Source organism: Oreochromis aureus, linkage group 12 (assembly GCF_013358895.1).
Source record: "Oreochromis aureus strain Israel breed Guangdong linkage group 12, ZZ_aureus, whole genome shotgun sequence".
NCBI lineage: Eukaryota > Metazoa > Chordata > Actinopteri > Cichliformes > Cichlidae > Oreochromis > Oreochromis aureus.
In genome coordinates this window covers 10415026-10442057 of record NC_052953.1, presented here as the reverse complement: position 1 = coordinate 10442057, position 27032 = coordinate 10415026, and the positions used below count along the sequence as shown (strand labels likewise).

Here is a 27032-nt window from a genome sequence, read left to right as displayed (position 1 = left end):
GTTCATATACAGAGCTTTCTGTTCTATTTGAGCACTCAAAGCTTATCTGTAATGGGATTTTCTGGTATCTTCAAATCTTTAACATAATTAATTAACATAATTAACAATGCTTTTACATCCAAAATGCAATATTTACCTTAAAAAGAATGTCACAACTTTAATTTTGAAACCCAGGTTACCAGGTTATGTTGATTTAGCAGCTTTAGATTGTAAACTGTAGCAATTACACATTTGAATAAACAAATGCACTGTCAAACAGGAGTTACTTATTGTTCTTTCTAGTCTAACGCACATGTGAAGAGGACAGTGCTTCATATCTCCAACATATTCAAACAACTCACTGTGATGGAGAACAAGTGTGAGAGTAATTTGTAAACTCCACTGACAAGTGGAGCTTCAATTGCTACATCACGACACGCGTAGGGACACATTACCATGATAATTGCTCAGAGGTGCTCTTGTGTCTGATTGCTCCTGAGTGTCTTTTATTGACTTAGTGGCTTCCAGTAACATGTCTTCCCTGAAACAGACACGGGTATATTTGCACATGCTGTCACACACTCTGACAAACAGGGACTCACAGCTTCTCCTCCACCCTCCATCCTAAGCACCCAATTAGCAGCTACACCTGGCCACCTGCCTCCAATCAGAATAGAGCGACTGTTTCCATGGTAGCCAGAAACCAACAAATTCATATGCGGATCAGAGATGATAGGTAGGATGGATAATGACTGTCTGTATGTAGGTTTAGATAACAAAAAAAGGGTCTGCATGCAAAATGCAGAAAAAACATCCATCAGTCTAAAGATATGTCTAAATTGCTTGGTGTGTGATCTTTTTTTTGTTTTGTTCTTTTACACTAAAACAAGCACACTATATTTAATATTAAAAGGATTTGAATACATTTGCAGTGCATATCACTGGAAATTATTTTGTAAATTCATTTGATGAAGTACAGATTTTATGATTAAAATCTATTTTTAAAAGAACTTAATTAAATACTGACAAAATAATATCTAAGTATTATAAAGTATGTTGTTTTCTAATATTTTCTTCTGTTTGAATCTTCTTAGATTTCTAATATGACATATGTTATTACCTTATTATGAACCACACTGTAAGTGAATGAGAAGGAGAGCTTGAAAGCACACGTCTAAGGCGTAAGCACTTTAGACACTATAGTTCTACGTTTGTACTTTCTATACTTTACGCTGTTGTCTTCCCAAAGTCTTGTAAGTTTCCATGTTAAATCATCTGTACAAATGCTGGTGGAGAAGGACCTTTTGAAAATTTAGCATTCATTTTGGTTTTCCATCATGTGTACAGTTGGTGCCCTTGAGGTATTATAGCTGTGCCAAATGGGTGGTCCACAAAACACTGAACACTGGCATGCTTTCAGATGACGAGTAAAACAGTTTTTGTATGAATGTCATAAACCACTGTTACTGGTCACAGTTCTTCTTTCCCAGATTAGCAGAAAATGGCCATCCAAGTCTGGTTAAGTCTGATCACCGTCAGATAGGTTTAATATTTAATGTTACACATAGTGTGATATAACATTAGACACACAAGGTAAAACAAGATAAAACACTTGACTCAGTGTGAGTTGGCAGAAACAGCACTGACAACAGTTGCGTAATCACACTTCATGTTGCATCTTGAGACCGTTATCAAATCCTCACTCTCTTCATTTACCCCTATCACCACTAATCAAAATGAGCGACCGAGAGCAAAGGGGATCTTGCACTGGAAAACAATTCCTCATTATTGTTCATCAAGCTGTTGTTTTTTCTTATAGAGACAGCCCTTTTATGATTGACATAAATGGTTACCATAGCAATGGATGGATTTTGATTGATTTAATGTCAACAAAAATAACTAAGAAAGCAAGACAGACTGAGACACAAATAAACCCATTCACAGACAGGCTTGAAAAGGCCCTTTGTTTTAAAATTAAAACTGCAGGGGAATACAAAAGTGACGTTTTGTCGCTTCTTCCCATCCACATGTTTTCCAACTGTTGTCAGCTGTCAGGGTGACTTCAATTCACGCAGACAAAACTTTCTAAAATTATTTTTTCCCAGGATTGTTGTAAGCAACCGTTGTGTTGTTACATACTCATCTGAACAATTTTCTTGCGGAACATCTAAAAATGAAGCAATTTGTCTTTGTATTCTCGGCTGTCTATTATTTTGTTCGGCTCTCTTTTGTATTTGCCCAGTTGAAAGTTGTCCTTGCCAGTGTTTTTTTCCCCCTTTCTTTCCTTTTTAAAATTTTATCTGTCTAGAAGGATGAGCACACAAGCTGTTTTAACATCACCTTCCTTTACATTTACACAGTGGCACACACTCCCCCGCTGGGAGCTTCCTTGTCCAACCAGACTACTGAGCAGCTCCACTGGAGCAGATGGGATTAAGGGCAAAGGTCTGCTGAATAACTGTTGCCCTTTTTTATGTTTTTGCATTCAGAGCAGATACAATGAAATTATGCCTTGTCGGCATAGATTCAGGGCAACAAGTGAAGCCGCGTTACAGTTCAGTCTCAGCACCAAAGTCTTAAGCAGGCTGGCAGGTCTTTCAAGTATCACAAATGTTGTATTCAGAAGTTACTTGACCATTGGCTTAATAGTAATGTACAGTGATGTTAATACAGATATAGGGGCTTTATTGCACTCATGTATGTGTTTGTTGTCAATGGTTTTCAAAGGACAACTGAAAAATGTTTTGAATACCCAAAAAAAGTAAAGTACTGGCAAACAATCTGGCAAATGTTACGAAGAAACTAAACTCAACAGTACTTGACTAATGACTAATAAATTTTACCTGAATTTACTCTTAACCTTTTTTAACTAGAAATGTTGGTTTAAAACAGTATACAGTGTTTTTGTGTCTAAATAATCTTCATACTATCTAATATCTAAAATGTCACATTTTTAGAATTCAAATTTGTGAGACAAAAAATTGATTCTCTTCTTCTGGACGCAGCATTTTCAGTGGGAGAAACATTCCGTCACTCATCCAAGTGACTTGCAGGTTTCCCCAACCTTTTAAACAGTACATTTAGATAATGACTGAAACTAGCACCACAATGGGCCATGAGGTCAGTTTCATGATCAATAATATGAAAATTGTCATGGCCACTGGTCAATGACCATTGATCAATAGCCATGAGTACCATTCATAGAGAGTTGGGGAATTACTGCAATCACAGCATTGTAGATGGTGAAAGATGTACCCTTAGGCCCTCTCCTCAATTCAGAGATGGTCTTTCCCTTTTCGCATAAATGAAAATCCTTGTCCAGGATGTATATATCCTCATCATTGAAAGAGTGGTCACTGGCCTGTCGATGTAACAGGTGTAACAGGTGTCACAGATTTGTGAGGGTTTTAAATACAAAACTCCTTGAGAATTTAAAAATGCTTCTCTTAATATTTGCAGTCGTTCACCACGTCTCTTGTTTAATGATATTAATCAAAAGCATCCAGGGACTAAAACAGGGTATGTTTTGTTGTGATTGACACACTCAGGAATATCCCAGTGATGGTAAAGATTGTGATGTCACAAGGATCATTGGTAGCTTTATGAATCTATCACTTATTCATCCATCACTTTGTCCAGCAGCATCTTTCCAAAATAGCCAGCCAGATTGCAGTGAAACTTGGCAACAATATTTATGCCACCCCCACTCATAAACTCTGCTAGCTTGGTTCTGTTGTTTGGAGTTCCTGCTGTCACAATGCAGAATATAGTACATGTATGTAGGAGGCCTTTTGCAATGACTGTCAGTGTTGGCAACACTGACGCAAATTCTTTCTTCTTTATTTTTTTCTTTTAAAAGTATATGAGAACACTCTCTACTTCTGGCAAACTGAATAATGTTTATTTATTTTTTTTCTTCATCAGCATCACTATCTTTGGTACCGGGGCCAAGTGGCTGTCTGTGCTGCAGGAGAGGAACCTGACACCCTGTAAGTTGTGTTCATGGATAGAAAAGAGTAAAAAAAAAAAAATATGCGAGCATGGTCACAGACATATAGACACAATAACACACATGCACACATACACACACCTACTTTATGAGAATGGAATCTGTAGCAATAAGAGCAGATGGACACAATAATGATTATAATAGTAATGTTGTTTGACTCTGAATGTCCTTTATTCCATTAACTGGATGAAATAACAGTTTGCCCTGTGTTCTGGAGTTTGACACTGAATCGAAAGGATAAAAAGGCTGTTATGATTTTTCATATGAGTCATGGATAGGTCCACCTAATTGCTTTTAGTGACACAACTTTCTAGAGAAAGAAAAAGATCTGGACAGATAACCAGAGCTGTGCTGGTTCTTTTTTTTGACTTGCTGCTAGCTTTCATGCAGTGGTTACTCTTTGGAACTTGTGCAGCAATAAATTAGATACTGTATTCTGTTAGAACAAAACACTATCACAGCATAGTTGTTAGTCTTTGCTATAGAGTAACTTCCATCAGGTTTTTCTTATTTGTAAGAATTCCAGATTTTATACCTGTTTCGCATTATTGTAGGTGTTCATTTCATGGGAAAGCAACAGGAATTCTAGTTAAATTAGTTAAGCTATTTTTTTATTTTATAGTTTTCCACAGCCATATTTTAGTCAGCAACATTGTAGTCACGGGGACACAGTTATTTCCATCTGCAGTAATTTATATCTGATGCCTCTATTCTGGGACTGCACACCTCCCAGCCTTTCCACATGCATAGATGTTAGCACAGAATAGAGCAAGCACCAATGAAAACAGATATCACATTGATTAAGTGAAACACAGCATAAAAGAAGGAGCTGTGGTGGAGGTGGTTTTTAAGGATACCTGCAGATATGCATTCACTGTAGGCAGCCTGAAGCAGATTAACTATATTGATATAAATATATTAGATTTTCCAATTAGCCTTCGATCGATGTGGGCTGGCATTGAGCTTGACATTGTGGTCCACCTCCTGACTACTACGATAGATATGTCAAAGCTTTGAAGTTACAGTTGCTCGACGTTTCATTGTGCGCTTCTCTTCTTTGTATTATTTAGACTCTCAAATAGTCCTTCTAATCTTCATGAAATCAGCACTGGTAACTAATGAAAGCGGTCTCTTGGAGAAGTCCCTTCTTTTTATGTATAAAGTACCAAAATTCATTGAAATATGGTAAATGGTAAATGGACTGCTTCTTATATAGTGCTTTTCTACTCCAACTAAGCAGTCAAAGCACCTTATACAGCTTGCCTCATTCACCTATTCACACAGGCACTTTTTTATGCCTAAGTGCTTTCTATCTACCATTCACACATATATTCATACTCTTAAGGCTGCATCAAAGAGCAACTTGGGGTTACGTATCTTGGGCAAAGATACTTGGGCATACAGACCGGAGCAGCCAGGGAACCACCAACCTTTCAGTTTAGGATGAACTGCTCTACCAAAACTACAGTCACTCGTGTTTTTGGGGGAGACTTTTTGCCACTTCTAAAGTAACACAGTGGTTAGCACTGTTTCCTCACAGGTCACGAGGGTCCTGGGTTCGAATCCACAGGCTGTCTGAGTTCCACCCATGTCTGCGTGGATTCTCTCTCCAGCTTCCTTCCACAGCCTGAAGACATTCTTATTGGCCATAGGTGTGAATGTGAGCGGAAATGGCTGTTTGTCTCTCTGTGTTAACTCTCCAGTAGATTAGCAATGTGTCCAGGGTCCATACCCAACCTCTTGTCCTATGGCAGCTGGGATAGGCTATAGCCCAACTGTTATCCTAATTTGTGGAAGAAAATTGATGGATGTAAACATCAGCTACCAGCTGGAAAGATTAAAACAAACATAAAGAAATGGATTGACAGTGAAGTCCAGGATTTATTAAGCTTCTATGGCATATCAGAAACATTACATGATGTTAAACAAATCAAAATATAATGGTTTTAATGTGAGTTTACTCTAAATTTACTTCGTTGTTCATCTACACTCAGGAGTGCAATGTACAGGGAATAGTGGGATACTGAAATAGGATTTCAAGAAAATAAAATACCAAACCAGCTGTGTGTGTGAAGAGCTCTGTGTGTGTCATCCACACACATTACAGTAATAGCATTTGTAGTGTATGGATAAATTGCAGCCACCAGACTTAACAATTTTTCTGCCAGAAGTGCAAACAGGAAAAAAATGTATGTAGTTCTCAGAGACCTCCCCATTGGTCCGTTCCCCTTGGGGAGTTTCTATAACTCTTTGATCTGAAAAGGTTTTAAGTTATCTATCCACCCTTAATATTAACTTAATGTTAGCACTTAAACCCAACATTTATTGCATACACCAAGTGTCACCATGTAGCTCAGTGTACCCTAATAATAGCCACAAATCTGCATTTGTTGCCCATTGTTTGTGCATCTCTCTTTAACTTTAAATGAGCTGAATCCATTCCTAATTCTAATACTAAACAGAAAGGCATAAAAAAATAAAACATTGCTGTGTCTCAGTGCTTGTCTTGCTCTCTTGTTCTCGCTCGCTGCCCCACCCCTATTAGTCAGCCAGCCACTTGATCCAGTTGGCACTGTGTGTGTGCATTTGGATGCTTATTAGAGAAAGAGAGCGTGGCAAAGGGAGATGTTGGTGTCTGTGTTGGTGTGCATGTGTGCGCGCATGCCTCCACTGGCCCGAGGAGGATAGTGGGAGCTTCTTCACTGGCTGCCCCAGCGGAGAGGCCCTTTTCCCTAGGATGACATTTGGACTGGACACCTGGAGGCATGGTGGGGGGCAGCAAAAGCCCAACTGTGTGTGTGTGTGTGTGTGTGTGTGTGCGCAGAACAAGGGGCAGTTGCTGGAAGCTTATTAGCTCCCAGACTGTTATTGGCTTGTGGTTTGGGCATATGTGTGTGACAGAGAACATGCACATGGATCTTGAGGATGGCTAAAGCGATGTGTGCGGTGCATTGCATGCTCTGTCACATCAGGGTGGCAAACTGCAATAACACAACAAGTTGGGGTGCAGTAAGCCACAGCTGTTCAAATGTGAACACTCATTTTATGTGTTTGGGTTACTAATTTGTTTCAAATGATTGGTGACCCCAACTTGGTTAGGTTTGATTTATTTATCTATTTAAAAATTTTTATTTATTTTTTTGTTAACAAGTGTGATAACTGATCCCAGACCAGTACTTCTGAAAACTGTGCAGCCTCGCTATAAAAGTGTGACTATTCTTGTCTCGATACAAGCTGGATATTACTGCATATCAAGTCTGATCAAAAACCAAAAACCAGCTTATTTGCTCAGTCTTTAAGCAAATGAGAATCCCAAATAATCTTTTCAGATTTTCCATTTTGCCCACATTGTTTTTGACCAGTTAATCAATCCAAATTTATTGTACTTCCTGAACTCACTGAATTTTTAACACTCAACATTTTAGGATGTATTCAACAAGCGACTTCAAACACAGTTATGTGTTAATAGTAACTAAACTAGATAGTCTATTGCTCGTCTTCTTTTGCTATTTTTTCCAATGTATTTATTTTTATCTTTTGTGTTTTCCTTCTCTAGCGGAAACACACAATCTCCAGTCTCTCCACACTATCCTGTCTACTGGATCTCCTCTCAAACCTCAGAGCTACGACTATGTCTACCGCTGCATAAAGAGCACCGTGCTGCTGGGCTCCATTTCAGGTGACTCAATAACACAGACCCTGCTAGGACACATTATATTATTTTTCTAATACTTAAGAATTTAAGAAAAACATATTGTTTTTTTAGAATTATAACACAAAATCATTTAATCATTAATAAGCACTGTAGCTAAATATTTGTCTTAAACATTAATATTACAGTTTTAATTGATTTAAAAATGTCAAACTTTTACTCAATGAGAACAATTTATAGTATACATTTTTAATGAATGAAATATTCAACAGGTGCATATTACTGCATTTTATGCTAATCAGATTGTGGTTGAAAAAAACTATTGTCTATAATATATTCTTTATAAAAATTTGACAGACAATCTCTGGCGCTTCAAATTAATAGCTACTTAACCAGGAACATGATGCATGAAATACCTGCGCAGTAAGCAAAGATTAATCATGCCAGCTGTTGTTTTCTTCCTCCAGTTATTGCTAAAGACCTATTGTCTGTTTTGTTCACTAACAAATGAAACCAAGTTATGTTTATTTTTAATTTGATTCAGCCATCGAGTATCCTTTATACTCCATTTCAGCTTTCTCCTGTTTTTGATTAGGAGTAATAGCTGCATTGTAGCTACATTGAGGATAACTTGTGATATGCTAGCTTTAGCATTAAGTTTGCATTAGGGTTGGCATGATACTTGAATTTACCAATATACTGATACCCAAGAATCTACTCAATACTTGATAACATTTTTTTAACTACAGGGTTATATTACAAGACTTTTTTTAGTGCATTTTATTAATATTAGAATGATTCAAAAAATATTATCAGAGATGACTATTTCTAAGTTACTTAAAAAATTGTGGTTCTGTGCATCTGGTGACTTAGCTCCACATTTTAATTACTGATCAAATAGAGTTGGTCAGGTAGGCTGTTATCTTGTGTCTAGACTTTTCTCAGTTTCAGTCTGGTTCTTTAAGAGAAACTTGACAAACTTAAGTAATTGTTTTATTCTGTTAAATTAACACCATCCATTACAACTCTGCAGACAGGACTGATGGTGTTTGTTGCCTGGCTCTCACATTAATGTTATCATTTTAATATTAGCCATAGCTGCTAACCACTATCTTAATGATAACAGATGGCTAATGTGGCTATTGGATAAAGGTAACTTCAGCTGCTCTGTTGTTTCTCCAGTGGTTTCCACAGCAGCTGGATCCACATATTTGGTTTGGCAAAAATCTTATGCCAGATGCTCTTCCGGACACAACCCTCCCAATTACCTGGGCTTGGGACCAACACTGGCACTAGCTTGTGACACCCTAAGGCGAAGTTTTTGGTTAACGGGTAATTGCTAATAGCTAACAGCTAACATTAATGTGTGAACTGGCCAGTTTAACATTTATCATAACTGTACAATACTTCAGTGTCGTTGAAACATGAGCTTTATTGACCTTTTGAAATTCCCCCTAAAGTGCTTTTCACAAAACTGAAGAAGAGCACATTAGAACACACACATACACATGCACTAGCAAAACTAGCAAGACTGTTGATCCAAAATACAAATGCAATGTCTAGCCTTGTCCATTAGATTGTTTAGTTTTAGATGTGTTCTGAGCATTTTCTTTAATTTAGGCTGGTTGACCACTTTGATTTTTTTTTCTCCCGTGTTTAAACAACTAATAAGTTAGCCTAAAACGGACAATCCCTGACAAAAATGAAAGAAAAGAAGGATTATGTAAATGTAAGATTACTTATATTTAAACTTATGTTATTTTTTTATATATTGACAAATCGAGATATTTATATCCAAGATGATTCTGGTGCATAATGTGATGTCTGAGCAACAAATTGTTTGGTTTCTGATGTCTTTATGACAGAAACCGGATACTTAAACTTTAAAAAACTTATTTTAAAACATTTAAAATATATACTGTATTTGTATTTTGAAATTTTAAAGCTAAAACAGAAAAGCATCTGTGACACAAGCACAAAAGGACTGATGCATAATAATAAAACAATAAATTGTATAGAAGGCTACATATTCCTCACCACCCACAACTGTCGCACATGCACACACACGCACGGGTCTAACGCACACAGTACTTCTCAGCCCATTGTGATGTTGTCAGGCCAGTAGAATGCTATCTGTCTCTTTCTGTGAGTCCTGAAACGTTTAACATTTAGCAGAGCTCGGGTGACTGACGTATTAAAAACACACACACAAACGCACACTGAGAAGCAGCTTGGAGTGTCACGCTTGCATACACATACGGGCAGCCATTGTGAATGACAGCCCAAATGGTTACAGCATATAGCCTCAAATACACAAGCAAACATATGCAAAGTTGCACATGCTCACAATGACATGTAAGTCGAAATGCTGGACACAAGCGTCAACTGAAATGTCAATCACAGGCAGAAATCTGGTGAGAGATGGAAAGTAAACAGACAGAAGAAATCTGTAAGCAGATTTTCTTAGGTTATTTTTGTCGTAAATATCTGTGTCTCTGCAGAGTCTGTAAGATAAGTGAAGAAAAAAATCTGTTTAGTGAGGAAGGTGGTCTGTGTAAAATTTGCTGTAGGCTTAAGAATGTTTATGGCTACTGAAAACTTCAAAAGTAGTTGGTCATGGCAATTACACATTTTTGTTTGTTTGCATTATAGGTTGTTAGGGTCTATCCTTTGCAACTCATACGATTTTGTGACACACATCAACAACTTTTATGAGACAAACACATAGAACGAATCAAGGAAAAATAGGTTTTTACTTAGCTCCATGTCAATACAATGCTGTATCCATCCCCTTTTTAATTGCGTTAGTAAGTCAATAAAACAAGTTCAGTATTAAATGTTATCACATAATAGAGGCACTGAGAGTCACTGAGAAACCATGTTTGCTGAACAGATAAAACAGTTTTCTTCTTCCACTTTAAAGATCCTTTATAGTTACTTTGTAAAGGTTTTTTTAATGAGTCAAATGGCTTATGGAAACAGTGGTTCTGTAACTGTTGTAGCTTTTGGCATTAGAAAAATGAGTTTATGCCCAACAGTGCCGTTGAGGTGCATCAGTTCAGCCATTGTGCCAAATTACGTTATATTTTACCATAAGGTTTTGGGACTGCCATACTCCCACAGCAGAAGTATGAGGGGAAAAAGTAGAAGATTTCAGGTGCCTGTACACCTTGCTGCTTGGCCATCAAACATGTTTTATTTCGAATGTGCAAACCATCTCAGCTTTGCCTCTCTGACTTTCTCTCCAAAGAGCTCAACCTGTTCCTGTCCTGTTCTTCTGACAGTATAGTGTTATAATATTTGAACAAAATGATAGCTAAAGTGGTGAATTGTGAAGAAGACCCAATTTGTTATTCATCTGGACTTTTGGAACTATAGCGCTGCCTCTTTGTGAATGTATGTGTGACTCGGAACAGCAGGTCCTGCCCCAGTCACTTTCCATCTTGCTGCCAAGGGCAACAGAGGGCTGCAAGCCTTTTGGCTGCCAACCGACCTAACCTTGACCCATGAGGTCAATGCTGTTTGTGTGTGTGTGTTCTAAATGCTGATATATGCTGGTCCCTTGCTGATTTTACCCTGTGTCACTGTGTGTGCATAAACATGTGCTTTAGTTAAAGTGTACTTGGGGTTTTGGAACTTTTAATGGAGATTGTTGTGTATATCAGGAGAGTGTTTGTTTGTTTTCTGTTCAGCAGGGACCTCAGACCCCTGTTGCTCTTCAGTGGGTGATTTTAACACTTTCACTGCTGGATTTACTCAATCCTAATATACCTCCATCTGACTCTCCATATGTCAGTTCTCCACACCCATTTTGCTTCTTCTCTTCTCTTCTCTTCTCTTCTCTTCTCTTCTCTTCTCTTCTCTTCTCTTCTCTTCTGTGTGTCTGTGTGTTAATTTTGAAGTATTTACCAAGTCATCTTTTCAATTTTGGTTAAATTTTCCTTTCATTTTTGGTTTCAATTCAGTTCATTTTTGGATATATGAATTCATGCGTAGGTTAGCTGTGTAGGTTGCTTGGTTTGTCTCAGTTGGTGGCTTTGTTTGACCTCAAACTGTGCTGGTAGATTTTCAAAGTAGTAACACCTCCACAAATGAAAGAAGATGTGCGTGCACGCACTCACATGTGCAAAAATCTATGAAAACTAACTGGGGAGTTCAAAAAATCTTTTTCTTCACTTCAAAATAGTCACTGCTGTTAGGAGCATCAGATCAGTGTGACAAGTTACACTCTTGTGTATATACACCTTACTCACACATGCACACTAAATGTCAGATGATGGAAGGCATCCCAAGAAAACTACATTGACTTCTGGCGTAAATGCGCTTCTGTGTGTGTGTGTATGTATGTATTTTTGTGTGTTTGTACTCACCTATTAAGGTAAATGTAATATTAATCTAATTGCGTATCGTCCCACTATAAGTGTGTGTGTTTAATCAGAAGACAAAGTTTCTACTTCCTCCTGGGAGCCAATTAGAGCTCAATAAAGAACCTGCCAGAAAGAGAGACGGAGAAAACGAGTGTAAAGAACAAAGAAATGCAAGAAAGGAGGAAGGAGCAGTAGAAGGGCATAGAGCAACTGAGAGAAAGCAAACAAGATGGATGGATGGTATCTGTCACGCAGAGTGGAACGAAATAGGGAGGTAGAGAACAAACAATAAGAAGAGAGATGAATAGAACGTGTCAGAAATGGTATATGATTGGAAGGTAGAAAGAGATGAATAGATGTGTGTGTCTTCATGACAGTTTTAGGAAAGTGCTGCAAAGGGAAGGAACTCCTATATAGGTCAACAAAGGTGGAGCAGCAAGCTAATGCTGCCTGTGTGTGGAGGAAAAAAATACAAGACACTGGTATTAATTGTAATAATGTCTCTTGGTCAGTGTTTGCTCATATTTTACGTAGTTACCTGATATGGGCATGGCTCTGTACATTCTCCAAACTAAATGAAATAAGGTAAAAATGTACAAATTGGCTCCCTTGAACCAGTTTAACTGTTTAGTCTAAGTCATCATATGTGCTAACCCTAACCCTAGTCCTACCACGCAGTATGGGAGACAACCTTTCCTCACAAATGGTGCTTTGCAATATCAAACAAAAACAAATACCTGAATCCCAAATATATATTGAAATTATATAAAATATAACACTAAATGTGATTCATTATCATTATCACATCATAAAATATCTAAAAGGCTTATGACTATTTACAGTAAAATGTGTAAATAGTCACTATTTTGTTGGCTTCAATCTATTTTTGTCTGCACTTTCAATATAAGTTAAAAGGGAGACTCAGTGAGGCTGCGTCTTGCTGCTCGGTCATCTTAAACTGGCACATCCATTGACTCCAAAGGATTAAAGAATGGTCTACGCCTTCATGAAAAGTTTTTGAAATTAAAATTTGTAAAGGAAATTGTTGGTACCCCTCAGAAATGGTGATAAATAAGTAGAATATGGAAACTAACGATTGTCTTTATCATAGGTGTCATAAGTATATGCCAAACATGGTCAAAGTTAAGACTAGAAGAATCACCAAAGCAACTTCCTGTTCCTGTTACCACAGCTCTTACTATTATTTATAAAGTTTAAGATCCAGAGGACAGGGGCAATAGTAATGTTTGGCCCAGGTTCTTTGTAAGAAGAGCTGAGGAGATTCCACTTTTAAAACAGAAATAAAAAAGCCAGCATAAAGTTTGCTAAAATACATGTAGACGAGCAACAGTGCTTGTAGGAGAAATCACAATTAGAATTGCTCATCAGCTGTGTGTTCACTGAGGAATAAGAAAAAAAACTAACAAGAATTGCTTTTAAAGAAAAGAACACCTCTTTGAAACACAGATGGTACTCTGTTATAATGGGAAAACCTTGCTATAACTGTTATAGGGTTCACTGACTTTATTCAGGGTACAATGAAAACCAAAGCAATGAATTTATTAAGATGCTACAGAGTTAACAGACTTCTCATTGCTCGGTCTTATTTGTAGGTCAAGGTTCCTCCGACAGCGTTAATGACAAAAACTTAAGACACAAGCTGGTCAGTTTTAACTTCTTAGAAAAATTACATGTCTGTTGCAGAAATATAATGGAAAACTTCCCTGTTTCTCTCAACTCCAGGTGGCACTGACATAGTGTCGTGTTTCATGGGCCAGAACCCAACAGTTCCAGTGTATCGAGGTGAGATTCAATCAAGAAATCTCGGCATGGCTGTGGAAGCCTGGAGCCCTGACGGTAAGACTCTGGGTGAATCTCTTCAGAATTTAATAATCCCTCCTACCACTTTCTGTTTCATTCAACCTCAGTAGCAATTAAGAGATTTACTGTATGGGGACAATAGAGCAACAGAGTCAAGGGATTGTGCTCAGCTTTTAAATAAGTTTCAGGTTCAGGCTGTATTAATAAGTAAAAGTAATCACAAGCACATTTAAACATTTTTACCAAGGAAATTAGAAATTTTTCCTTTATTTTACGTGTCACTGAAGGTGGAGCTTATATGTGTGTGTGTATATATATATATATATACACACATACATACATATATATAAACACCCAGCACGCCCCTGCGGGCGGTTTATCCTTCAAGCTCGGGTCCTCTACCAGAGGCCTGGGAGCTTGAGGGTCCTGCGCAGTATCTTAGCTGTTCCCAGGACTGCGCTCTTCTGGACAGAGATCTCCGATGTTGTTCCCGGGATCTGCTGGAGCCACTCGCCTAGCTTGGGAGTCACCGCACCTAGTGCTCCGATTACCACGGGGACCACCGTTACCTTCACCCTCCACATCCTCTCGAGCTCTTCTCTGAGCCCTTGGTATTTCTCCAGCTTCTCGTGTTCCTTCTTCCTGATATTGCTGTCATTCGAACCGCTACATCGATCACTACGGCCGTCTTCTCCTGTTTGTCTACCACCACTATGTCCGGTTGGTTAGCCACCACCATTTTGTCCGTCTGTATCTGGAAGTCCCACAGTATCTTAGCTCGGTCATTCTCCATCACCCTTGGGGCATCTCCCATTTTGACCTCGGGACTTCCAGGTTATACTCGGCACAGATGTTCCTGTACACTATGCCGGCCACTTGGTTATGGCGCTCCATGTATGCCTTGCCTGCTAGCATCTTGCACCCTGCTGTTATGTGCTGGATTGTCTCAGGGGCATCTTTACACAGCCTGCACCTGGGGTCTTGCCTGGTGTGATAGACCCCAGCCTCTATGGATCTTGTACTCAGAGCTTGTTCTTGTGCTGCCATGATTAGTGCCTCTGTGCTGTCTTTCAGTACATATATATCTATATGTGTATATATATATATATATATATATCTATGTATATATATATATATATATCTGTATATATATATATATATATATATATCTATCTATCTATATATATATATATCTATCTATCTATATATATATATATATCTATCTATCTATCTATATATATATATATATATCTATCTATATATCTATATATATATATATATATATATATATATATATATATATATATATATATATATATATATATATATATATATATATATATATATATATATATATATATATATATATATATATATATATATATATATATATATATATATATATATATATATATATAAGCTTATATGTGTGTATATATATATATGTCAGGCCAAAAAGTAACTGAAGAAATTTGTGAACTTTCCTAGAACAATATACTGACCAACTTTAGGGAAACACATTTTTTAAAATTATTAATCCAAATAAAAAGGGTGTTGTTCTTTTTTTTTTTTTTTTTTATCATGGTGGAAGTCTTCAAAGCCCTCTAGGTTTCTGTCATTGATTTCAGTCCCTCTTTCCCCAGCTCCCTGCTGCAGGCTGTACTGGCATGTCTCCACCACCTCAAAGGAGAGTGGATTGAAGGATAATTTAAAGGCAGTTTTGTAGAAAGAGTTTGGGATTATTTTAGTCCGTCTTTAAGCCTATAACACCGTCCTGAGGGAGGCTGTTAGGGTTGTGTGAAACCACACACTAAAAGGTATCAGGTTCTCTGAGAGCGATACATTCTTTTCTCTTTTTTTATCAGAGAAGGATTTATACTGTGTCTCTTATACGCTTTTGTGTTTGTGCATATGGATGTGTGCCCAGGTTTATATGTGTTGCAGGAAAACACACACCGTAACTTTTTGTTCCTGTGAAATATGTGTTTTAACAGGTAAGCCTGTGTGGGGAGAGAGTGGGGAGCTTGTCTGCTTGAAGCCAATCCCCTGCCAGCCAACACACTTCTGGAATGACGAGAATCGGAGCAAATATCATAAAGCATACTTTTCTACGTATCCCGGTAACCACACAAATGTTGTATAAAAATAGAAACATATTTACAGTTTACATGTACATAAAGAGACACCTGTAATACCCCTGCTGTACAGTTACCCTTTAAGGAATATCGCCCAGTTTAAATTTATCTGTGCTTATATTATGTAACCGTTTTTCTTTGCATTTATTGCTCCTTCATTTTTTTATGTTTGTTTTCAGTATGTGTTCTTCAGGTATGCACAAAAAAAAAATCAAAGTTTCAGTCTAATTTTTCCTTTTCTCATTCTGTAGGGGTGTGGGCCCACGGAGACTACTGTAAAATCAATCCAAAGACCGGGGGCATTGTCATGCTGGGCAGAAGGTCAGCCATTAACTGCAATCAATAAGTTTTATTGATTCATCAGGACAGGCTTAAATGTACTTTCGCCTGATATTTTGTCACAACTCTAGGCTGTAGAGTAATTTTTTCCTGTGGAAATTTGTGGCAAAATGGCTCGCAATTACAGGAACGCTAGCTCTGAATTTAGAAAGTCTGTTTTTTCTGTAGTGACGGCACGCTGAACCCCAACGGAGTCCGATTCGGCAGCTCAGAGATCTACAACATTGGTGAGTCTTTATCTGCAGATGGAGTAGGGTGTGGGTGTAAGATAATAAAAGAAAATGGTTCTGAGTCATGGTTCTTTTTATGTTCCTGGAAAAATACGATTTTGCCATCCCATTGTCCACTTTTTAAAGTTTGCCCACTTGCCATTCTCCGTACGCACTCACGCTGCTTAGTTTGGACACTTTTTGTCTTTTCTGTTCTTTTAATCTTTACTCTCATTTTCTTTTCACCTCTCACATCTTTTTCTCTCTCTGTCTCATCTTTTTTGGTTTGCCTTTTTGCCCTCTGCCCTCTCCTTTCCTCTCCTCAATGCAGTGGAGGCGTTTGAGGAAGTGTCAGACAGTCTTTGTGTTCCGCAGTACAACGCTGACGGAGAAGAGAGAGTTATTTTGTTCTTAAAGATGGCACCTGGTAAGCCCTTCTGTCCAGAGTTGGTGGTGAAGATTAAAGGAGCCATTAGAAAAGCTCTGTCTGCCCGACACGTACCCGCCCTGCTGCTGGAGACCAGAGACATTCCTGTAAGAAAAAAAAAATCTATCAGTTAGTTATGAAAAAACTTTATATTATTCTGTCAGGCTGCAAATAGAAAAATCATTTTTTCCTTGAATGACAGCCCTTATTTCATTCCTCTGCAGTATACCATCAGCGGTAAGAAGGTGGAGGTAGCTGTAAAACAAGTGATTGCTGGTCGGGAGGTGACACAAAGAGGAGCATTCTCCAATCCTGACTCACTGGACCTCTACAAAAACATTCCTGAACTGCAAAACTATTAGAGATGTGGCTTCACAGAGCTGAAGAGAGGGTCTGCAAAGACACGTAGCCTGAAAAGATTTTAGCTTTGATTTTTAGACTAACTTTATGTAAATTTACAGGTACAGGGTGATGTGCAAAGTTCACTGCATGGGTTCCCTAAACAGGCACCATGCGCTGCATACAGGGCAAAAAGGTGATGATGTGTGTCAAAATAATATATAACAATACCATATAAGATGTATTATATTAATAAATTGATGATATCAGGCAGACAGGGAGACACAGTGTTCCACAAGTCATCAAGCAGCTGCTCATAGTCTACCATACTGCACAATTAAGTGTTGGAAATGGAACACTGAAGGAGGCTTTGGGTATAATATTGTGTGTTTAGCAGTGCTTGTGAATAAGATCATGCTTTGAAGCCCTTGAAGAAATGAAACGCAGCATAAAGTGCTTTGCTTCGGCTTCACACTTTGATTGTTATCAGCTACTGAAGAACCATATCTCCCTTTGTCACCTGCCTGTAACCTTGAGTGGGTCCCTGAATAAAATCCATGGAGGTGTGTAGATAAATACACCCACGCATCTTGGAGTTATGCCTCAGCTTTGGCTCATATCACAAAATCATTTTTATGTGGTGTGGCTTGCTATCTTAATGTGGATATATTTGTATATCAATATATATTTTGGGACTGTGAAACTGTGTTGACTTTACAGTTATGCCTTTAACGATAGCCACCCAAACTTGTTAACCAAAGTCATGGAAGTTGTATTATGTTGGTGTAACAGTTCTAGTTTGCTTAATTCTTGAATAAGGGAGCCTAGAAAACTAACCTAATATAATATAATTTAATATAGCTTACTAATAAGTAATATAGCTTTTTTTCTGCCTAAAAAGCTATCTCATATTTCATACTTGATTCTGAACCTTTGTTTTCGAAATCCTCTATTCAGTGTTGTCCCCCCATCCAAAACCAGAATAGGTCGTTATCTATCAATCTGTTGTACCAAGAATTCAGTCAAGATGCACATGTTCATTTCACCGCAGAAGCCTGTTGTATACATTTGTATCTATGTTCCATGATTGTTACAACGCTAAGAAAAGCATGTGTTGTACTTTGTACATAGAAAAATTTAGTTATTTATTTAAAATTTCCTAATTATAATAACAAATTCTGTAGCCTAGTTGATGCTATTAACTGTAGTGGTTTTGGTCACTAGTAACTCTGTTGAGCAAAAAAACACAATTCCTTTGGGTTTGATTTCCATTTTCCATGAGAAGCAAATACCTGACCAGAGTGTCAATTGTGCAAAGGAACAGATGTCAGAGAGCCATTTGATCTATGGATAAGAATTAAACTGAAAAAATGAAAAAATAGGGACCATTTTCTCCTTGGGCTTATTGTGTGTGTGTGTGTGTGTGTGGTTTCCTGTATAAGTTGGTGTGTTAAGCTTCTTTTCTTTATGATTATTTTAAATATTTGGTATAACTGTAAACCATTTAACTGGATACATGTGCGTTTAATCTTTGAGCTGACAATCACTGCCTAGATCGAACAAAAGCTCCAGGAAGCAAAGTTTTGATTGGAATCCTGCTATTTTGTATGTAGACAATTTAATTTAATTATTTCATCTCATAAAGATGCACAAGTCCTTTTACTCCTATAGGAGACAAGAATCATAAATAACTGGACAGTTTGCACTTGAGTGAAATCAGGTGGAACATTGGAGATCTGCATTGTTTTTCAGTAATATATATGTTCTTTAGGCATCAAATATTTCTTATGATAAAGCATTTTTACTGTGTGTATTTCATTTGAGAATACAAGAATCAAACATGACAGATGTTTTGGACGATATTCTAGGTTTTATGTCCTTTTTGATAACAGGATAACGTTGGTCACTGTAGGTCTGGTTTCGAGCTGTGTGAATGTGAACGCTATTTGCACACCTTGTCTTTGTTGAGTTTTCCAAGGGAATATTTGTGTAAGAAACAACTTTAAAGCTGTTTAACACAGGGATTTTGTTGTATGCATTTTCTGGCTGGAAACTGTCAGCTAACCAATAAAGTGAGGCCAGTCTGAGAGCAAAGAAAAAGTTTTGTGTTCCAAAATGTAAGCCTTTCATGCTTATTGTAAATTTACAGTACGCATCCACATTGCTTTCCTAAGATAAACTGGGAAGCTCTTCATCCGAGGCTTTCTAGGCACAGCACACATGTATGAAGTAAACAGGAGTGTGAATCAACATTTATGTTTAACAGCTTAACTAAAATATTTACCTCTGAGCTCTGACACAAAAACTACCAGCAACTAATAAGTAGTTGCCAAACGTTTATAGACCTAAATATTCTGAGCTGAGGTATACAGCTTATTTGAGTTTTATCTTCATCCACAGCCAATATGATATTACTAAATTAGCACTGGTGCTATAGCTTTCGATGTGAGATGAACAACTCAGCATACGAACTGTGGAAAAAAAACACCATAAAACAAACTGACACACTCATTGAAAAACAAAAAAATGTGTGTGCACGTGTGTGTTTGAGTAACTGTGTCTCAGCTTGTGTGTTTTGATCTGTGTAAAGCCAGTCATTTTGACAGACAGCTCCTTTAGAAATAAACTTGGCAGTTTAAAAGCTCCCTATAACCTTTATAAGTGTGAATGCTCAGCCCTGCCAGTCAGCCAAACTTCAAAATGTAGCAGTGAGAAAAATAGAAACAGGGAGGCTTGGTTAGACTCCAGTTCCTCAGCGTAGAAAGGCTAACAAACATCAGTGCTGAGGCTAATCAACAACAGTGCTAAGTACCATACAGTCCCCCAAGGGGCTCTGAGTTGTTTGATTTATCCCAACAGTCTCATAAGAGAGCACATCACAAACCAGGAAATGACTGTTTACCACCTGATGTTGCGCTTTACAGAGGTTGACTGTTAATTACCATCCACGAACCTTGTGAGTCTGTGTATCAGCTTGTTTGTGCTTCAAATAATGTGGTTGTAAAGTCTACTGTAGTGGGAACTAACACAAAGGTAGTTTTGAGTCCATTGGCTGGCGTTTACTGCTGGTTTGTGAGCAATTTTTGACAAAATTATAACAGCTTGATCATGTAAGGACATATTCATAAAACTTTGCATGTGTGAGATCAAAATGCAGGTCACCCTCATTGATGGGCCAGGCATGCATGTGGCAGTAAAACGTGTTTAAAATCCCACTATAAGCTTGACACACCTATGAAGGTTGCCCGCAGTATGTTATAGTTCTGAAGTTTACACAACAGATTCTAAGCTTTCTATCTTACTTTGGTATCGAGCTTAGACGTTCCATGCAACCGCTCATAGGTTTGCCGATATCATTGGATTTGACAAACATGAAGTTTAGTGGTGATCATAAGCTGATATTGTTAACTTAGAGCATAGTTTCTTGTTATTATGCTAAAGAGAGCTAACCACTGGGTCAAGTAACATATTTACTTTTTACAGTCAGGTCCACAAGTATTTGGACAATAAAGAAGAAATGATACTAATACTGACCTGGAGGAAGTCCTGGGTTGCTTTTGCAGTATGCTTTCGGTTATTATCCATTTGCACTGTGAAGTGCTATCCAGCCAGCTTTCCATCATTTAGCTCATTGTGAGCAGACAGTGTGCAATTCTCTGTATTTTTTATTATCTGTACAATTCACAATTCATCCTGCTACTTACAACAAGAGTCACATGATCAGTAAATACTAATGAATCAGTTCACTTTGGAGCCATGCATACCCATGCCACAACATTACCTCCACCATGTTTGACAGATGATGTGGTATACTTCAGATCACAAGCTATTCCCTTCCTTCTCAATACTTTCCTCTTCCCATCTTTCAGGAGCAAGTTAATTGTCAGCCCCCAAATTTTATAGTTATCATTATCTTCAGAAGTGTACAGGCTGTTAAGTTTTCTGACAAAACCTAATCAGGCCTTCCGGTTCTTTAGTGTAACATCATGATTTGTACCTGATAAACCTTGGCGGTGATTGCCTTCCTTCTTGTCATCCGCTGTCGTTATCTTCAGTGGACCTTCAGGCCTTTTGATATTGCTGAGCTGGCCAGTGCGTTTATTCTTTTTAAGAATCTAACATGTACCGCATTGTTGATTTGGTCACTCCTAAGGCTGATAGCTTTATTTTGGTGTTTCAGCCTAATGACTTCATCACATCAACATCTCTACATTGCAGTTGAACAGTGTTTCAGTGAACAGCTAGCAAATACGACTGGAACACCTGGAATGAACTGCAGATATTTTACCTGCTAAATTTGTCATGAAATAATGAGGGAATAGGACTCGCCTGTACACAAACTGCTTGTCAGTTAATTGTCCAATTATTTTTGAGCCTCAGAAAATGGGTGAGTATGTACAAAAATGACTGTAATTCCTAAACAATGAATACAATACTTTTGTTAAACCTCTTGAATTAAAGCTTAAAGTCTGCACTTCAGTCGCACATTGATTGTTCAGTTTAAAATCAAATGTGGTGATGTACAGAGGTGAAATTGTGTCATTGTGCAAATACTAACGGGGACTAACTGTATGACACTGAAATTAACTTTCAGCTGTAACTCTTAGAAAGAAAGCAACTCAGGTTGTTCTCCGGTCACAATACTGATTTATTTAAATGATAATGTTTAAATTTAATACTGATATATTATTTATGGTGTTAGAAGAAGATCCAATCTTCTGTGGGGCTTAGCTGCAGTATGTGTGTAGTTGATGTTTATGTGGTTACAGATTTACAGACAACATACATTATGAAAATCACAAAGATATGCTTTGTAAATGGTAAATGTTTGCACAAAGATTTGCAAACATTTACCTTGGTTTATTACATTTCTGAGGTTACATGACGAATATCACACAAAATGTTAGATCAATCACGCTATACGAAAGAAGAGCATACATTACAAAAATGGCCGTGTCTTACTTGGGAGGTCCACGTTTACTTTGTCATCCCATCTCACTTAATTTGTCTAGTCTATTCTAGTCTATTCTATTGTCTATATTCCCAATTATCCTCAGGTGACTTTGTTCATCCCTTGCTTCTCACCCCCACTGGAGACTTGTTAAATCTAAACTGCTCCAAAGGGACTTTCTCCTGAAAGGCTGATCACAACATCAATGAATATTCCACATGCTTGCACACGCATACTTCTGAACAGACTTTGTGGTGACAGAAATGTAGCAGAGACATGTTTGTTCTTGAAGTGAAAATGAAGCACCTCACCCAGTTTCTGTCATATTCATATATAAGGAATGGAAAGGAGCCGCCGTTTTAGGCTGATCAAAGGACAGAGGATCACCACGGGGAGTTGAGGAGAAAGGGAGAGTTTTATTTATTCTAAGTGCCTACTGTAATTCAGAAGAAATCTGGCAAGCAGGGATTCTGGAGGAAATGAATATTTCTTCATGTCCCGTCATCAAAACGACTCCATAGGTTGTTTTTTCAAGCTTGATGGGGAGCAAGTGAGGTGACATAGTTACAGAGTCACAAAGTCTTCATATCATAATAATAATAATAATAATATGATAATTATACCCATATGTTTCTGTGCCTTAAACCAAACCAAACTATATTGTCGCCCAGGTTGAAAGGTTGCTGTAAATCTGAGGTAGTTCTAAGCAGGGGGTGGATGAGGCTTCCTGTTTTCAGTTAATAATGTCAAAATATGACCAAATCACTGCTCAGCTAAACAAATGAATGAAACAAATAAGTGAAACACAGCTAGCCTTGAACTTGCAAACTTTTGATTTATCTTTAGACGCACGAGGAATATAGTTCTGGGAATGGCAATGTAGGTCAGGTGGTGGTAAATCCACCAGTCTGGTCCAGAGTGAAATATTGCAACAGCTATTTAATAGATTGCAATAAGATGCTATAGAAGATGAAGCTTTTAAACTGCTGAGATCTGCTTTTGTCCTTTCTAGCAGCAGAAATTGGATGGCTTTGATATTTATTTGTTTTAGTGTTTCTGTGGCATAACATTGAAGATGGGTGTAGTAATTTTGTAAAAGCTACTGCACATTTGGTCAACATGTTGGCAGGGTTAGGAGCTGGTGTAATCCCATTATAAGTGGTCTTTATACAGCTGCTAATGTGTTTAATGGGTATATACATTATAATTGCATTTAGATATCTTATAGGTGGAGCATAAAACCAGCAGGAGGCAGAAAGTATAACTGACTGGAAATCAGAACATGAACATTGATGATTTACAAAAACGGATGTGAATAAATCATGTTCAACACCTAAAACCACAACATTGATTATGTATGGCACAGCATACGTAATTCATACACAACAAAAAAACAAAGTATGGTTATAACCATATAATGAAAAGGAGAATTCACAATAGCCATCCATTAGTTACACAGTAAAAGTGACTTTGGCAATTAGTCTGCTTTCTTCCTGCTTCCTTTCCTGTTTGATCTTTAGATTTGTTTTCTCGCAGGAACACACTGAGCATGACTTTTATTTCATATTCACAGTCAATAATTTGTTCTAGAGGAGTCCCTCTTCCCTTCACTCTGTTATCTCCAAAAGTAATACTTTCATATCCCCCTGCAAGCAATTGAATTTCAATTTGTTTTATATGGTCAATCAATTGAGTTTGACACAGGAAGCAGCTAAAATGTAAAAGTGTCTCTTTTGAGACTCGTGGCTGTATAGAGTGGCTCAGATTGAGCTGAGCAGTTTTGCAAATTGCTTTCATATATTTTCTGATTTCAGATTGTCACATAGGAAATTTTTTTCTTATGTCCCCTAAAATAGTAATTTCTTTTAAAATGTTTAAAGGATATTTAATTAAATGTTACAGTCTCCATGGAACCTGGGACCTGTGAATCGCAATTTCCTTGTTCTCAAACTGTTCAAAAGCCGACTAGACACAATTTATTTTGTGCTAGAAAGGCCACAGGCATGAGTGTATATGACAGAGTGGGTAGGGGATTGTGGATGAAACAAAGTCCCAAATCAAACAACAGTAAAGGGGAAATGTATAATTTAGTTCAACCTATTTTAACCCGAAAGCTTATATTTCACTGTAACTGCCACCTTCATTTATTCTGAATAATCAATAAAGAAGTTAAAGGACAATAAGGTAGAATTATGCAGATGCAAAGCATGATGGAAGCAAAATGCCAAATGTTGATGGATTGATACATATTCTGTCTGCCCATCATGATGGATCGGTGCAACGTGGGGAACAACCGTGCAACATACAATGAATTGACAAATTTAACCTCTGTACATGACAACAGGACTAAGCATGGAGGACATTTGGTGGCAACAGGTCTAAGTAATGTTCATAATTTGTCACTTTCATTCCAAATGTTCATTTGACACAAAATGTGGTGTTTATTAAAAGTTTCTCTCTTTTTTTTGGTAATAATTAAGCTGATCAGGTCAGGGTAACCAAGACAGGCTGATATTGTTTTTGTGACAATGAATTCTATATTTAGGATTCTGTATAACAAAACTGCTTTTAAAAATCTATACAATGGTATATGGTGTATTGTTATTTTACTGAAAAACAGATGAAACATGTACATGTATCCTTAAACCTGATAACCTTTAGAGTTATTGATTTTTTTCCTCCCATGTCGGATCACATCTGCAAATCCAGAGAGAGAATACTGAGCTCTAAATGTGCTACGGAGCCGAGTATGTTATTACAAAAATGTGACATAATTTTTCAAGTTGTTTACTGTTAAAACGTTGAACAAAGTAAAGCTTTTTGTCTGCTAACTGAATCCTCTTGTCCAAGAACTCTGGCCTGCACTTGCTTTCAGCTTTTTGTGCCCTCACTGGCACTCAGCATTGACCTCTACCTCTACACCTGGTATCGTCTTCTTCATCAGCTCCTAAATTTGCATCGTGTTCCTTTCCATGAGTCACGTGACTAATTTTCTTTTGCACTACAGCTCTTGTAAGGATTTACAGAGCCTGGCAGTAGCCACAGAGGCACAAACATATTTTGAGGCAACTATAGCAAGTGGAAAAAAAATGCTGCTGTGTGCATATGATATAATTAGTTCCCAAGTTTTGATTAACTGATGAGCATGTTTTACACAGGCACGGTTTCTAATATAATGACAATGTGTTGTAAAGATTCCTATTTTATTTACTCTTTCTCGCTTCCTTCTCTTCCTCCTCCAGCTCCTGTAAGTCAGTTCTTGTCCTCATTTTCTTATCACCGACTGGCTCCTGTGTTACTTTGTCAATTAATGGAAATCACCTGGCACAAATGATTAAAGAACTGCGTTCCCTTCCACTCTCTTCATGTGGGGTGGCTTAGCTGAGCTTAGTAGTCCATGTAGTTAAAAGTGCCTTTATCTAAAAATAAAATGAGCACTGGAGCAACACTGGTGACTGTAGTCTTTACATTCTGATCAGACTGCCATGGTGATAATAACAATCACTTATTCTGAACTTCCTGTTTAACACTGTATTTGCCATACAGTGCACAGTCCTTTTCCTTTTCTGTCCATGTCTTTATATTATCAATTTACTGTCAATAAAAATAATTTTTAAAAATTGTTAAAAATCTGGTTCACACTCATTTTGTATGCACAGTGTGGTAAAATGTATTTCCCTTTTATTTAGTGTTATTCATATGATCCATTAAGATCTTTCTCAAGTCATGCTTTTGAAAATCATCAGTCATATTGCTTTTACCTTAAGTGTTCATTCAAGTCCTCTAGTTATTTATCTGAGTCATTACAAGGTGTATATTTGATAGTTTTTGCCTTTTGTTGTCTTTTCAAAACACTGACTGGGAAATTGTGAAAATGCATTCTCAACTTTAGCCGAGCAGTGTCCTTTTGACTATTAAAGAGACTGCAGCAGTTACTTTAGGTTACCTGAGGAGTAACTTTTTCTTACTGTCGCCTGACAAGTGCCTGACAGATAAAAGTATTCAATTTAAGTAGAAAACATCAAGGTATCCCCATAAGCGCTCTCAAGCGAACGCTGTCTGAGGAATCAGGCTTCCCGATGTTTCACTGCTGTTTTCAAGAGTTTCTGTTTTGCTCCCCTGCATCACTTTTAGTAATTTTAGTTGCCTGTGGAGCAGTGTTATTATTCTGGAGTCTTTGCACTTGTCTGCTGCAACTGCAAAGACTTTTGGTACCACCCACACCCTCGCTTGGTTTGTGTTAAGTACAATTTGCTAATACATAGTGCATTCATTTAAGCACCACATTTCAGTTTGCTTACTAAAATCAAAACCTCACAATGAAGTGAAAGGGGCAAAAAGAAAAACAATTAAGAAAGACGTCAGTGTGACCTTATTCCAAAATTAAATCAATTTTGAGAAATATTGAAATGTCTTTCATTCACTTATTGTTAATTTTATTAGGTAATAGTCACTGAATAGCATGAAAAAAATTCAGTGACTGCACTTTCTGCTCATGTATCCAAAGAGATCTTGTTTCTCTAAGGTGTCATGTAGCACTTGTGCTCAAATAAATTTAAATGGGATTTGAGATTCTTTTGGGCTATTTGGGTTGACTATCACAGGGCTGACACAGAGAGACACCTATAGCCAATAATCAATGAACCTAAAATGCAAGTCTTTGGACTGTTGGAGGAAAGTGGAGCTAATCCATCTTGATGCAAAATGATGGTGTAAAGAAACATAAATACAAACCAAACACAGGGAGACTGTAAAGGCAAAAAGGGGAAGAAATGAAAGAGAAAAAGATGAATCATATATGAAG

The 27032-nt window shown here is 37.5% G+C and overlaps 1 protein-coding gene across 1 annotated transcript in view; it reads left to right on the top strand.

The window, feature by feature from the left end:
* The window catches only part of aacs (acetoacetyl-CoA synthetase), a 40141-nt gene extending 21481 nt beyond the window's left edge, over positions 1–18660 (top strand). The window contains exons 11-18 of the mRNA XM_039621253.1: positions 3904–3968; positions 7545–7667; positions 13751–13864; positions 15823–15948; positions 16215–16284; positions 16471–16529; positions 16843–17045; positions 17163–18660. Of these exons, the coding sequence (XP_039477187.1) occupies positions 3904–3968; positions 7545–7667; positions 13751–13864; positions 15823–15948; positions 16215–16284; positions 16471–16529; positions 16843–17045; positions 17163–17300 (898 nt within the window). The 3' untranslated portion in view covers positions 17301–18660. The remainder of the gene's footprint in view (positions 1–3903; positions 3969–7544; positions 7668–13750; positions 13865–15822; positions 15949–16214; positions 16285–16470; positions 16530–16842; positions 17046–17162) is intronic.
* Positions 18661–27032: the final 8372 nt, after the last annotated feature.